The following is a 13,364-nucleotide window of genomic DNA, read 5'->3' as shown; positions in this document are numbered from 1 at the left end:
TCTTTCCCAGGGGTTGATAATTGTGATTGTTGGTGCAGTGATAGGCTTGAGATTCCCCTAAGTACTCCAGTGTCCCTTTCTCTTCATTCCCATTAGCAGATCTGCAGCATTTGGCAAAATATCAAAAACCTATAGAAGCCTTTAAAAGTGTCAGTATCTTTGGGGTTACTACCACGAGTATCCAGTAAGAAAGCAGCTTATGCCACATTATTTCCCTGAAGTAATTTTTGTAGTACATTCTGAAGCACTGACCACTATTTGCTGCTGTCTTGTGTCATCACATTTAATTCTTTCCTTCTGTCTTTCAGAGCTCAGTCTGTAGCCTGCACTCTGCTGCTTATTCCTGCCCATTTTCACCCTGCCTTTTGCCTCAGTCCTCCTACCTTCCATCTACTAGTTCTGTGCCATCCATCATTTTACCTTCCATACTTAAACAAGCTTTGCAGCCAAGCAGCTAAATGAATCTTTCATAGCACCTTTCCTTTTTCTAGTAATTCCTGTTACTACCTATTAATCAGTTCTTAATGCATCCCTCTCTGTATTTATTGCTGGATGTCTTCTTTCTGTTGCTTATCTGATATTTAAATTATAGCAAGGTAAAGACTTTGCCTTTTTGGTTTGTCTAAGTACACAGTGTGCTCAAAATGTTCAGTATAGTTTCTTGCATTAAAATGTGTGTGCTCAAGGTGCCTAAAGATACTGATGTTAAGAATCTTACTAAGGGGATAAATGAATAGAGACCCTTCTATTTAGTCTGGTGTTAAGTTTGTTTGTGCATTTATATCATGCCTGTTATCCTGGAATCAAATTTTAGGGGGTGTTTGTTTGTTTGGATAGATAAAAGAATTATTGGAAACAGTTACATTTTATCTGAAAGCTTTGACAGCTGTTTCCTGGCCCTAATTGAAGGAGCAGTTTGTATTCTTTGTGTCGTGCACTGTTGTCCTTAGTAAGTGAAGGTAAGTCATATTTACACTATCTGGAGATTGTTGGAATATTCTTCCTATTCACATATTAAAGTGTGTCACTCACTGAGTTGTTGGTTTTTTGGATTTTCCCCCTCTTCTCTAATTTGAAAGACACGAGTAAAGAAAAAGTTAACCTTTATTTCTGTGTATTCTTGCAGACTTTTCCATCTAGAGATGCCTCCTTTCCATATAAAGCTCAGTTGCCATGTGTGGTGCCAGCCTCCACTTTCAGCAGCAGTGAGTACAGCACAGAATCTAAAATCCTAGATTATGTGCAAGAGCTGGACTCTTCCTTCCATCCAGTCTTATCATTCCCTTCAGGTAAGTAGTGCCATGACTTAACAGAGTGCTTGTGCTTGTGACAGCTGTACAAGTTGTGGAATAACTTGTCTTTTCAATGATTTTTAGGACTTAGTTCTCTTAACAGAGAACTTCACACTGTCAAAATACATGAGTTTAGACTAAATTAAAATCTTGCCTTGATCCTGACTTTTGAAAAACACACCTTCTAGGTTTCTCATACCAGCAATGTGCTTACAGCCTGGAAAGACTGGTCATGAAAAAAGGTGTGCTTGGGTGTTTCATGGTGTGTCTAATTCGGTCAGGGTCAGTCCTTTAGAGATGGTGCATTTGCCAACACACTACCATAGCACAGTTGTACTGTTTTCATAAGCAGCTTTCTTTCTGTTCAGGCCCTTTGGACTAGGTCTAAAAAGTTTTATTTATGTTTTCAAATTATTTTTGTGATAGTCAGCCTTTTTGATTATCTTGGAAGTTTTATGGTTTCTTGTCATCTGATCTTTTAGTCTTTTTGGACAGGAATGTAGACAACGTTGTCTCTGACTCAGCCCTGGAATTAGTGCAGGTGCAACTTGGCACTACTTGGGACTTCAAAATAACAGCCTAAATACAGCAGAAGGGATTGAATTTTTGTGGGATTTTTTTAGTTTTAGGAAAAGCCTGTTTCCAGATAGTTACTGACCAGTACAGGAATTATGTTGTTCCTTGGGGGAAGGGCTTCTTTGTCACAAAATAATTCTAGAGATGAGGCTGGCACTTCCATGGAACTGCTTGAATCTTTAATCAAACCCACTGTCTTCCCAGAATGACAGTGTAGACAGTGCAGCCTTATATTAGGAAGTCAGGAATTAATTAAGACAGTTTTGGAGAACTTGTCACTGGCCTGTAGAGAAGACCCAAGTGTGGACATGGAATCCAGAAAAAGCCTCAGCTCTGGCAGTTTGCATCCCATGCAAGGGTTAAAGAGGAGATTATTGTAGGAGCAGAGAGGAGAAATGGAACACTCACTCCAAGAGTGCAACAGCAAACATCCCAGTCAGCAGAACTGTGTTGTGGACAGAAAAACACCACCTAAATCTTACTTCTTTTACACACTATCACTTCCCCTGTGACTGGCAGCAGAGCTGAACCCCAGGGGTGTGGACATCTGTTCAAGGAAGGTCTGTGTTCCCTTGTGCTCGTTCTTACCTCCCTGTTAAGGGAGACTGGGGTGTGCAGCAAGAACACTGAGCTTTTGTTTTCCCAAAAAAAAGCTTTGTCATCATAAAAATCCTAAAAAGCTTTGGACTGTGCTGTGGCTACTGTTGGACACTTTGCCAGGATGGAGGAGGAAAGAATGTTTCCAGCTTCATTCCAGTATCAAGAACATATTTCTTAAGGAATATTTGCTCTCTTTTCCAGGAGCCTTGCTAATAATAGTTGAGACAGGGAAGAAGTACTAGACCTGCTATCCCCTGCTCAAATGCAGTCCTCACATTTGAGGGAGGCTAGATTCATGCTTTGCTTTGTGCACTTTGCTGTCTCTAGCTCCTCATGAAGCTTGTTTATTTGACATTTTCTTTCATGTGAAAGAATTATTGTGAATAAATGCATGGTAGCAATTTTCCAAGTTGTAGCCTACTTCCATTTCATGTTTTCTTTGCAGTTTTCTTGGTTATCTCCTTCCAGAGCAATGACTTCTCTTAAAATACTGCTTGTGCTGTGCCTACCTCTTTATATATAAAAATTGTCAGCAGAGTAAAAGAAAAGGGTTTTGCATTCATTTTCTCTGTAGGTTAAAAATACATTGCTTTATTTTGGAACTCTGGGAGTTTGATTTTTTTGTGTGTGTGCAAGAAGGGATTCAAATTCAAGATTCAACCTTAGTTTTTCATGTGGTTTGCTTTAAAGTTGAACCATAATTTGCAGAAAATCTAGTAAACAGTGCAGTGAGACTGGCTCACTAGTGTACTCTCTTTTAGAGGCATAATTGTCCCTATGTCTAAGTTTCTTTCACAGTTTTCAAATTACCATGGATCTTGACTAAAGATATGTCAGTGGTTGCAGTATTGCTTCAACATAACAGCAGGCTAATTCTGCATCAGAACTCCTATCAGAAAATGAATTACATTGCCCTGCTATAGACTTTTCCAGGGAGACAGAGAGGGAATTTACCTTGAGAATACCTATAGGCTCCCAGCAATAACAAATTCCAAAAGCATTAATGACTTGTACCCAAAAGATTGAACCAAAGCCTCTTCACATTACAGAAGTGCACTGAGTGCTCTCTGCTTTGCTGGGTTTTGTGCAGCATCTGGTCAAGAGGGGAGACCCCAGTCCTATTCTCACTCAATACCTCCAGAGTCTGTTTCAGTCCTTAGCAATATTGCTCACAGATTATGTTGAATGTGATGGGTGAATCAATGCTCTAGTTTTGATGGATAATTCATTGGCTCAGAGGTTGCCATCTTTCTAATACAGTCTCTATTCTTCTGGATTTCTGGTTTTTTTTATTAGAATTCCTCTTCACATATACTTTGAAACATTATTAAAGAAGGATGACATCAAAGGAGAACCTGCTGATACCTCATCTTTGGGAGGGGAGTTCAAAGTATCTGCTGACAATGGTATGTAAAGCAAAATGTTTTAGCATTTGCAAGGCTGTTTTTCATTCATTTGTCAGTATTTTCTGCCATGAAGAGGTTCAGTTTATAAACTTGTCACAAAGCAGGTTATCAGAGAAGGCAACTAAATATGGCTTTAGGTGGAAGAGAAATCTCTTCTCAGAGCACAGTGTCAGGTTCTCCCTAATTGCACTGAGATGATCCCACCAGAGCTGTAGGGGGATACTACAAGTGGGGGAAATTTGGACCAGGTGCCTGACTTCAGTCCTGTTACTATTTGGATTCCTGACAGAAGTTTGGGACTATTATAAATAGTTCAGCAGTTGAGATTTCCTGTAAATTGTACTGATGAAAAGTAATTTCTCAACTTGATACATGCTTTTTCTCTTACAGACTACAATGCACATGTTTCTGTCAAACAGTGGAGCAGTGGCTGTTTGTCTAATTCCAAATCTCAGTTGGTGTTAGGAGCACCTGACCAACTGTCAGAAGGAAGAAAGAAAAGGCATCTAAGTGAGACAGCAGTAGGTAAGAGAAAAATAGCACTGCAAGAGACTGCTACATCTTTTAAAATATGTACTGTATGACTATCACTGGGCTCTGAGAATTAAAAGTTGTCTCCAAAAAGGATACTGTTATGAAACTTAGAAAGAAACAGACTTAGAACACCATGAAAATAATTTGCTATTTTAAAGCATAGTAATCATCTTTCTTCTTAAGTGTACATACAGAATGAGACAAGCTGCTGTATTTTATTTGTGGAGTACTCTTAAAGGAAACTGCTCAGCAGTTCAACTATGTTCTTCTAATACTGGGTGTCATTCTTAGTACAAAAGGGTTTTTTTAATAGTAGTCAATGAAACAAACATTGCAAAGTTATCTGTTACATCATGTGCCTAATGAAACATTTACTATTCCTGGCATCTTTGTCCACTATATTTCATTTGTTGTGTACTGTCATTTGTGGTTCTGGATCCCTTCCAGACTTTTAAGAGGACTTGTGAATAGCCAGTTTTAGCCTGTGTTTTTACCCTTGTTACTGTTCTGTTTTAAGCCACTGAATCTCTACTTCAGCAATTGGTAAGTTAATAGGAAGTGCCCTAAAAGTTCTGTAGAATAATGTGATACAAAAATTAACATACCACTGTAAAGATAAATGGCATCTTACCTCTCCAGGCTGTTAGAATGTAAAGCCTAACAGATTCTGTTACAGATTCATTTATGTAACTTTTGGAAAACCTTTGGCAAAATTCTTCACAAGACATTTGAAGAAAGTAAGTCACTGAGCAAAGGCATATTAGTTTAAAATTTCAATTAGGAAAGAATGCAAAGGTATAAATGATCAGTTAACATTGTGGAAAAATTAACTGGTGGTGCATATCCAGTCAAAACTGTAATCTTTCACTAGAGGTGGAGATACAGGAATTACTGCAGAGATGAATTAATAAAAAATTATTATCTAGGATTAAAACAAACCCCAAAACCCACAATCCACAACCCCAAAGCAAGACCACCACCCAATCAATTCGAAAGTCTTAAGAGAGAGTAAAAGCTGTGTGGGGGCACACTGAAAACTGCTTTGGATTTAGGTGAGGGTTATCCTTTGAATCCTTCCCCTGGTGCTGTACAGCCTCCTCTTGCCCTCTGTGCCTGTGTCCAAGGGGGTGCTGTGCCCTATCTCCTTTCACCACCAGTGATCCTGTTTTCCATGCCACCTGCTCCACTTGCTGGCCCCCAAGAGGTGGATGCTGACACAGTGTTCCTCAGTTTCCCAAAGTGTAGTCAGGAACACGGAGATCAACAGCTGGAGTTACTTGGGAGCACTAAAAAGAGAGAAAATATCTTGCTGTAAACCTTTTGAAGTTACCATTAGTCTTCTGACAATAGTATTTAGGGTTTTTATAAATGGAACCAAAAAAGCAATCTTTTATCATGAGGATCATCCCAGTGCCAGAAAACTGTTCTGTGGTGCATTCATGAGGAGGAGCACAAGTTCTAGCTTATTAGTGCTATGGGTGTAGTACTACATATTTATTCCTAATTTGGGCTCTGTCTAGGAGAAATTATCCATGAGGAAGGTCAGCCTAATGAACAAGGCCAAAAATAAAAGCTGTGTGCCAGGGAGTTGCAGAGCTGCCTGGGAGATGGTAGTTCCTCTTTTTCCATATTGGAATATACTAATTCTTTTTTTTTTTTTTCATTGGTATATTAAGTCTGAGTTCTCCTTTCCTACTGGAAATTAGGTAGAAGAAAAGCAGAACAGATGGGTAAATTTTGAATCCCTCTAAATGCTGCTTATACTGGGACTGAATGGGAATAACCAGGAATTACAGTTTGTCTGGAGCAGTGAATCAGAAGAAACAGCTATTGGTTTGGAGATCTAAACTGATTTTGTTTGTTAGACTTGCTGCCAGTTTTATCATTTATTAAGGAAGAAACAGCCAGAGAGAACTCATGAGATGCACCCCAACTGCTGCTGAGGAACAGAGGGAATCTAAGTCAGATTGTATTTGCTCTGTGTGTAGTTTACGACAGCTCTTGAGAAAAAGAGTCAGGATTTGCCCATATGAAGCTGTTTCCATGAGAAGAAATCCTTCGTAGAACAAGAGGGATGAGTTTTGTGGAACAGCAATGGCAGGATGAATAGCAAATGTTTATTTAGATAGCTTTTTTTAGTATCCAGTAAATTGTAAGTGGCTCACTGTGGGCTTCTAGAAATGACTTTACTGTTACTGTGTGGAAAAATGTCTGCAGTCTAATAGCCAACAGGCAGTATGTCTTGTTTATCGCTGTTTTTTATGACAGGCGAAAGTAGCGCTCGGTTTGAGACGTTCTCCTTCCAACATGCAGAGCCTGAGTCCCACAGCAGTTTCACTCCCACAAGCAGTGTCAGTGCCATGTCCCGGCCCACTCACAGCACTTCATCACAGGTAAACCCAAAATGTGTCACTGTCTCAACTGAAATATCAACAGGGAGCTGTGCAAATTAATAGTCCAAAGCCACATGTCTTTTACATATGATTTACTGTCATGTGACAGTGCAGAGCATTTTTACAGTGAATTAAGTGGATTACCTTAACTTATTTATTCCAGATTGAGTATGTGTACTTGTTTATAAAAGAGTTTTGCAGATCATATAACTGGAGTGTAAATTTGATTTATTGGCATTGTACCTTTTTTCCCCCCAAATTTCATTAAATACACTGTGATTTATGTTCCCAGTTTTACACTAGGGCACTTGTGACCTTTTTTTCTCAATGCAGCTATATAAAATGGCCTCATGGTGCAAATAGAGTCCCAAAACTTGCTAACTCTCAGTTTCCCTATTTACAAGCCTTTGTGCAGAAATACAGGCAAAGTCCCTGGTATATAATTTACTGAGGAGCAGCAGAACTCTGGCTCAGTGTACTGAAACACACTATTTTACTGAAATTAATGGAAAATTCACAACAATGTTCAGATTCAGGTCCCATGGTTATGCTAAGCCTAGTGCTATACTGGTGCTCTGTGAGTTGTCATGTTTTAATGCAGAGTTGAGTTTAAATGTGCATCCCACACCATTTACACAACACACACTCCTTTATTCCCTGGAGTCAATCATTATCAAAGAACACATAAATGAGCACTTAAGAATATTCTGTTTCCATTAAATTTCAGGCTTTCTCCTTGTGAGGTTCTAATGTTTATCTGCTAAAATGTATTTCCTATGATTTGAGGTGATCCTTTTGTGTTGATTTTATTATTCAGCATAACTCCAGGAGGAGGTTGAGAAGTGAGAGCTCCTATGATATAGACAACATTGTTATTCCCATGTCACTGGTGGCACCCTCAAAGCTGGAGAAACTACAGTACAAAGAAATCCTTACTCCAAGGTTTGTTCACAACCTCTTGAATTGCAAAGACATGAAAATGAACATGAGAACATAACCTAAGAATATAATTTACATGGAGTTAGAAAATGTTATATTATTAAAGATGATCTTTTCATGCCCTTGGGTTTTTATCTGTGCATTTCAAAGTGACCAAAGTGGTGGGAAGACTGGACAGCTGATAGCACAGGAGAAATAGTCTGATGTACGCACAGGGATGTGGCAGATGCACAGACTGGCTAAAAGTAGAAGTGGATTTATATCATCTTAATTGTAGTTATGGTCTTTAATAAACCCTAAGGCTAACAAGCTCTTGAACTGTTTTTTGGAGATAGCTGTCTTTTTTTGTGTGTTCATAAGAAAGTAGTAAACTATTTTCTGTGAACTGAAGAAATGGATTTAGCTTTTTTTTTTTTAATTTAGCCATTCTGATACAGTAGAATAAGCTTATTTCTTTCCATACATTGTAGGCCTACCATCCATGATTCTAGAGACCTTTTTCTCCTTTGTTTTAGAAAGAGAACATCTTTAGATTTCAAAACCAGTGTAATTTATCTCCTTTGATTACTTCAGTGTCTTAGTAGCACATTACCTGAAGTGCTAAATGTACTTGTTCTGTATTTTAAATCCATAATATATATTTGCTTTTTATTGTCTTTTAAGTTGAAAACTATTATTAAAACTGTATTGGATATCTTAAAGACTGTGTTAGGAAAAGGAAAGGTTAGATATTTTATTGGGAAAGGAAAATATAAATTTCAGAACCTTAAACTTAATTTGATTTTCCTTGTCTTATTTCTAGCTGGAGAGTTGTTGAACTTCAACCTTTAGAAAAATCTCAAACAGATGAAGAAGAGGTAGGCTGTATTTTAATTAAACCACTAGATTTATTTAAAGTAGATACAATATATAATTGGGGTAATTGGTACATACTGTCTGAAAACACTTGACTTCATACAAATCCCAGTAAGTTTCAAGTTTCAAAAATAAAGTATTAAGTATCAAATTGTGAAAATGTGTCTTGTCCCTACAGTGGAAGATAGAAATGGAAGTATGCCATTAATATTCCTTGTCCTTTGTTTGTGTGGCTCTTCTGCCCCTTGCTGCTGCAGTCAGTGCTCCTGAAGGGTCCCTTGGGTCAGGCTCTGCCCCCCTGCTCCTGAGCACTGTAATGCTGCCTGTCCCAGTGTGTGTCTCCTGGGGCCACCAGTGCTGTCCCTCCCTCTCATCCTCTCCTTCCAAGGCCACTTCCCATGGCATTTGCTCTTTGGTAATCAGCAATCTTGCCTGTGGGTCCAGCAAGTTTTCTTTTTAGTGTTTGTTTTTCTGCAAGCCTCCTGTTGGGAACAAACTTTTCTGCATTGTCAGGAACAACATAACCTTCAGCATTTCCTGCCTGCCTGTTGAGCTAAGTTTGCACATCATGGACTGGTTTTTGCTTCCTCCAGACATAAGAATCTTCCTTTTTCTTCAGGGAATGTCCATGGACTTTGCAGCTGGGGGTCCCTTTCTCCCCTAATCAGGGGTTTGAGGCATTTCCTAACCTTGTGGTGAATGTGCCAGCAAGTCTGGTCTCTAGGCTGATTTTCTGTCCTTCCAATCTTTTTGTGGCTTCTTTTCCAGAAATCTGTCAGTTTTTCTGTCTTTTGGACATCTTTAATCACCCTCCAGTGTCTGCCACTATCACCAATTGTAACTGTAGGACTTGTATTCCTGCCTGTATCCACAGTATCTGTTCTTGAGCTGCTATTTGAGAGAATCTCTACAGCAGAGGTTTAGTTGCTATAGCAGTAGAAAAAGATGGCGTTTAGGTACCAGTGCAGAAGGCTACATTAAACTCAGTAAACAAATCATTATGTCACTCCCCTGGGGTAGAAAATATGCTCTCCACAAAGGCACAACTTCCTCAGAGGTTTATAGGTCTGTAGCTACCTGCTCCATAACCCTTCCTTTAGGAGAACATCATGGTCCCAATTCCTTACCTGGTGTAGTTGCACTTACCTGGCAGCATACTCTTGGGTTAGAAGGAAGAGAAAAGCTTACTCTGTTCCTGCCTTTTCCAATGAGCAATTGAGAAATTCCTGGGAAGTCTGTGGTCAGATTGATGTCACTTGCACCCACTGACTTCTGGGTTGGTACCCTCCCAGCTAGCAGGAAACATGCCTGTCCTTCCTTTGTACCAAGAAGGTCAAATTCCACACACAGGAGAACTCTCCTGCAAGGATATTTAATTAAACCATTTGGAGAATGACTAATGAAGGCAGCAAGGGCACTCTGTCCCTTGAGCATCTACTGTTCATTGCTGTCTCCATCCTGGTGTCTGGGGGGAGTGAAGAATTTCACAGTGCATTCAGGGCTTCACGGAGCTTGCATGGAATCTGTGGATTTCTTGTTTAGATTTCAGATCCCATAGAGATGATTTGTCTTGTGTTTTTAGTGTATTTTGCTGAAGAGACTTCAGGGTTTCTCTCAGAAGCTCATGGGCTAATGTCTGAATTAGTAGCCCACCCAGTCCTTTTGTGTTTGGCATGACTCTCAATCCTGTATGATTCATCCTCTGGCCAGGAAATTACTTGAGTTAACAATGCAGCAGCTTTGTCTCCTGCTGTGGCCCACTGCTTCTGTATCATCTGTCAGCCACTGTCTGGAATGAGGGGGAGAGATGTCAGACAGAGAAAAATGCTAATGGTCTTGTTTGTGTAAATCATCTTTTGCCAATTCCCCCCTTTCTTTTGGGATCCTGTTAATTATAATTAGTTTGGATCTTTTTCAGAGTACTGAGAAAAGGTGATCGATCATAATTCTTCAACCTCCTCTAGCTTTGAGTTGAGTTACATTTGCTACTGAGTAAGCTTGTAAAAAGGCATGAGGAAACAGCACCATCACCTGCACTCATGCTCTGACACTCTTGAAATTCCTTCAAGCAGGCAAGCTTCAGCAGGTCATTCACATAACACAAGGGAAGGCAAATACTTCCTGCTTTTATATAAAATGCTCTTTTTCTCTATTTCACTGCATTTCAAAGTCTGTGGTGGTTGGAAATGATTTAAATTTTTTTTTTGTGGTACTACATAATAGTTTCTTTACTTCTCTATCTTCTGCATAGCTAAATTTGAAACTTCAGAGTTGTCCTTGTGTCAAGCAGTAGTCAGGGATTTCTGCCACTGGATAACTTTTTTCTTCTTCATCTTCACTGTCTTTGTTGTTTTATTCTTTGTCTTTGTCTTCTTCATTTATGCAACAACTCATGTCCATGCAATAAACCTGCATCCAGCATTTACAAAGTTACAGATAGATGTGAGGTCCCCAATTTGTCATGCTCCACGTGAGCGACACTTCCAAGGATGGGAACTGAGCACTTTCTGGGAATCAGGCCTATTCATTGTGCCTTGGAGAACAAAAAGCTTACCTTTTATGGCTGCTTTTTTGTTTCTGTAAGGAAATTTTATAAGAACAACATTGGCAATGCAAAAGTTAATCTGCTATCTATGTCTGCTCCATTACTTGCTCTAAAAATACTTTCTGGAGTCAGAACATTTGAGTTTCCTGGTTTGCATGTATGAATTTGCAGTGTTATTGCTTTAAGGCATGGGAGGGTGTGGCACAGGTTTTCCTGTTTTGTTTTGGTTTTAATTTGTTTTATCCAAGTCAAAGCTTCTGGAAAGGCTCAGCTGTAACTTTCAAGTTTATTTTGTAGTTGTTTTAGTAATGAAAAATTCTTTGGAATAATTCCTTGTGCAATTAGTTTTGCATAAGTGTTTTCATGGCCTCTGACTCAGAGTTTCCTGTGGAGCCAAAGAGTGAAACACAGATTTTGTTGTTTTGAGAACCTTTCAGAAATATTCCTCGTGCTATTCAACATTATTGCACAGTGTGTTGCAGTGTCATGGGGGAATCCAAAGCTTAGTTTTCTGTGAGTGAAATCATTAGACATGCCTCGCAAACAGGCCTTCCCCACAGCCTTTTCCCTCAACATCCCTGCCAGATCCATCCACTGAGGAATGGCACTTCTTTTGTCCTTTTTCAAACTAACCTTAGTGGGGAAAAGCCACCACATTTCTCCTGCTACAGAACTTTAAATGAATCTAAAGTTGTTGGAGGAAATGCTGGGAGTGGCAGAGGCTGTAGTGAACCAAGTAGAGACCTTTTATTCTGATGTCATGAAATTTTTATCCGTAGAACAGATAATAATTTTTAAATAAGAAAATGTGCTGTTCAAAAGAATAGGGTGGAACTCTTTTTAAATAAACAAGTGGTTAAATATGCTATCACCAGCTATGGAAAACAAACAAGGCTTATTTCTGTATTTTTCAAAACTCTTCACTTGGAGAGGAACATGGACTTTGATTTTTGAATGGAAACTTGTTAAAAATGAAATCTCTTCCCAGCATGAAAAGTTTTGGCAATTTGCTAAGAAAAGTATTTTCAAATTCCTAAGTTTTTCTTTCTAAATTATCTTTTGTTTCCACTTCAAAGGAAATCTGAGCACAGAAAAACCCTGAATTTCCCCCAAGGGAATAGCACTTCTGTAGTTCATAAAATTCTCACTTTCATGCTATACATCACTGACGTTGGAAAGACAGAATGTGAACTGGGATGTAGCCCTGTTTGGATGCTCTCCAAGTGACAGAGCTGGTGAATTTCAGAGAGAGGAGGAAGCCCATTAAGTTCTCTTGTATGAAAGGAAACCAGCATCTAACAAAGTGGTTTGTGTTTAACATAAATAAATAAAAGCAATGAAGGAGCCTTCAGCAGGGAGTGATGAGATGAGCAAACTAAGCAGCCTGTTTGCCTGAAGCTTCCTGTCAAGTGCTGGGCTGAGGAGGACCTGGGCAGCCACAGTTCTGCGTCTGATTCCAATCAAAATGAAGCCTTTGGGATCACACTGATAGGTTGTGATACTTTGAATTGTACCCCTAATGGCTGTGAACCACATCAGTGCTGGGAGACTTGGTCTGGGGATGGCTTCCACAGAAACACAGCAAGTGGAGCCCTGCCAGGGTCTCTATGGCACTCCCTGGCACTGCAGGAAGCACAGTGCATTTGCTTCTCTATTTTTTAGGCTCAGTTGGTGTTACTTGTACAACATCACTGAGGATTTTGCTTTAGAAAAAGAAAAGGCAGTTTATTTTCATGACCCCCCCAATTATTAGTATAATTCTTGTCTAGGACTGATCTGGCAGTGCAGCTTCACAGCTCCTATGACCAGGAATTGTTCTTTCCAAGAATTTCTCAGCTTTTGAGTTGGGACTAGCTGGCATAAAATCCATGGCTGCAGCACTCAAATGCTCCTGCCAATCTCAGCTTTTTAGGTGAACTTTGAATGGTTTGGAGCACTTTGAAACAACAGTGAGCTGTGCTGGAGGGATCCAGCCAAGAACTCCCCTGCCATCAGGGGAGCGAGGGGGAGGAGCAGCAAAGTGCTCCTCAGCCAGCCCTGGCTAAGGAACAAACTTCTGGTGTGTTGCCATCAGAGAAACATGGATGGTGCTTTCACAGTGAAAGTGTGGATGCAATCTTTTACCTAAAAATCTGACTCTTGTTTTACTAGAGCAGGTAAAGTACTTGCATTAGGATTGGTTTAAGCTGTACCTGGGATCATGCAAACCACTGGGTAAGAAATA

At 39.6% G+C, this 13,364-nt stretch overlaps 1 protein-coding gene across 1 annotated transcript in view; it reads left to right on the top strand.

Annotated features, from left to right (window-relative positions):
* KANSL1L (KAT8 regulatory NSL complex subunit 1 like) overlaps window positions 1-13,364 on the top strand; it is a 54,937-nt gene that overhangs the window by 36,979 nt on the left and 4,594 nt on the right. Inside the window, exons 6-11 of the mRNA XM_031062775.1 lie at window positions 1,127-1,293; window positions 3,765-3,874; window positions 4,265-4,399; window positions 6,677-6,801; window positions 7,619-7,743; window positions 8,543-8,597. Coding sequence (XP_030918635.1) covers window positions 1,127-1,293; window positions 3,765-3,874; window positions 4,265-4,399; window positions 6,677-6,801; window positions 7,619-7,743; window positions 8,543-8,597 — 717 coding nt within the window. The remainder of the gene's footprint in view (window positions 1-1,126; window positions 1,294-3,764; window positions 3,875-4,264; window positions 4,400-6,676; window positions 6,802-7,618; window positions 7,744-8,542; window positions 8,598-13,364) is intronic.

This window comes from Geospiza fortis, unplaced genomic scaffold (genome assembly GCF_000277835.1).
Source record: "Geospiza fortis unplaced genomic scaffold, GeoFor_1.0 scaffold461, whole genome shotgun sequence".
In the NCBI taxonomy this organism is placed as follows: domain Eukaryota; kingdom Metazoa; phylum Chordata; class Aves; order Passeriformes; family Thraupidae; genus Geospiza; species Geospiza fortis.
The sequence above is the reverse complement of the archived record's forward strand: the minus strand, read 5'-3'. Positions and strand labels throughout refer to the sequence as shown.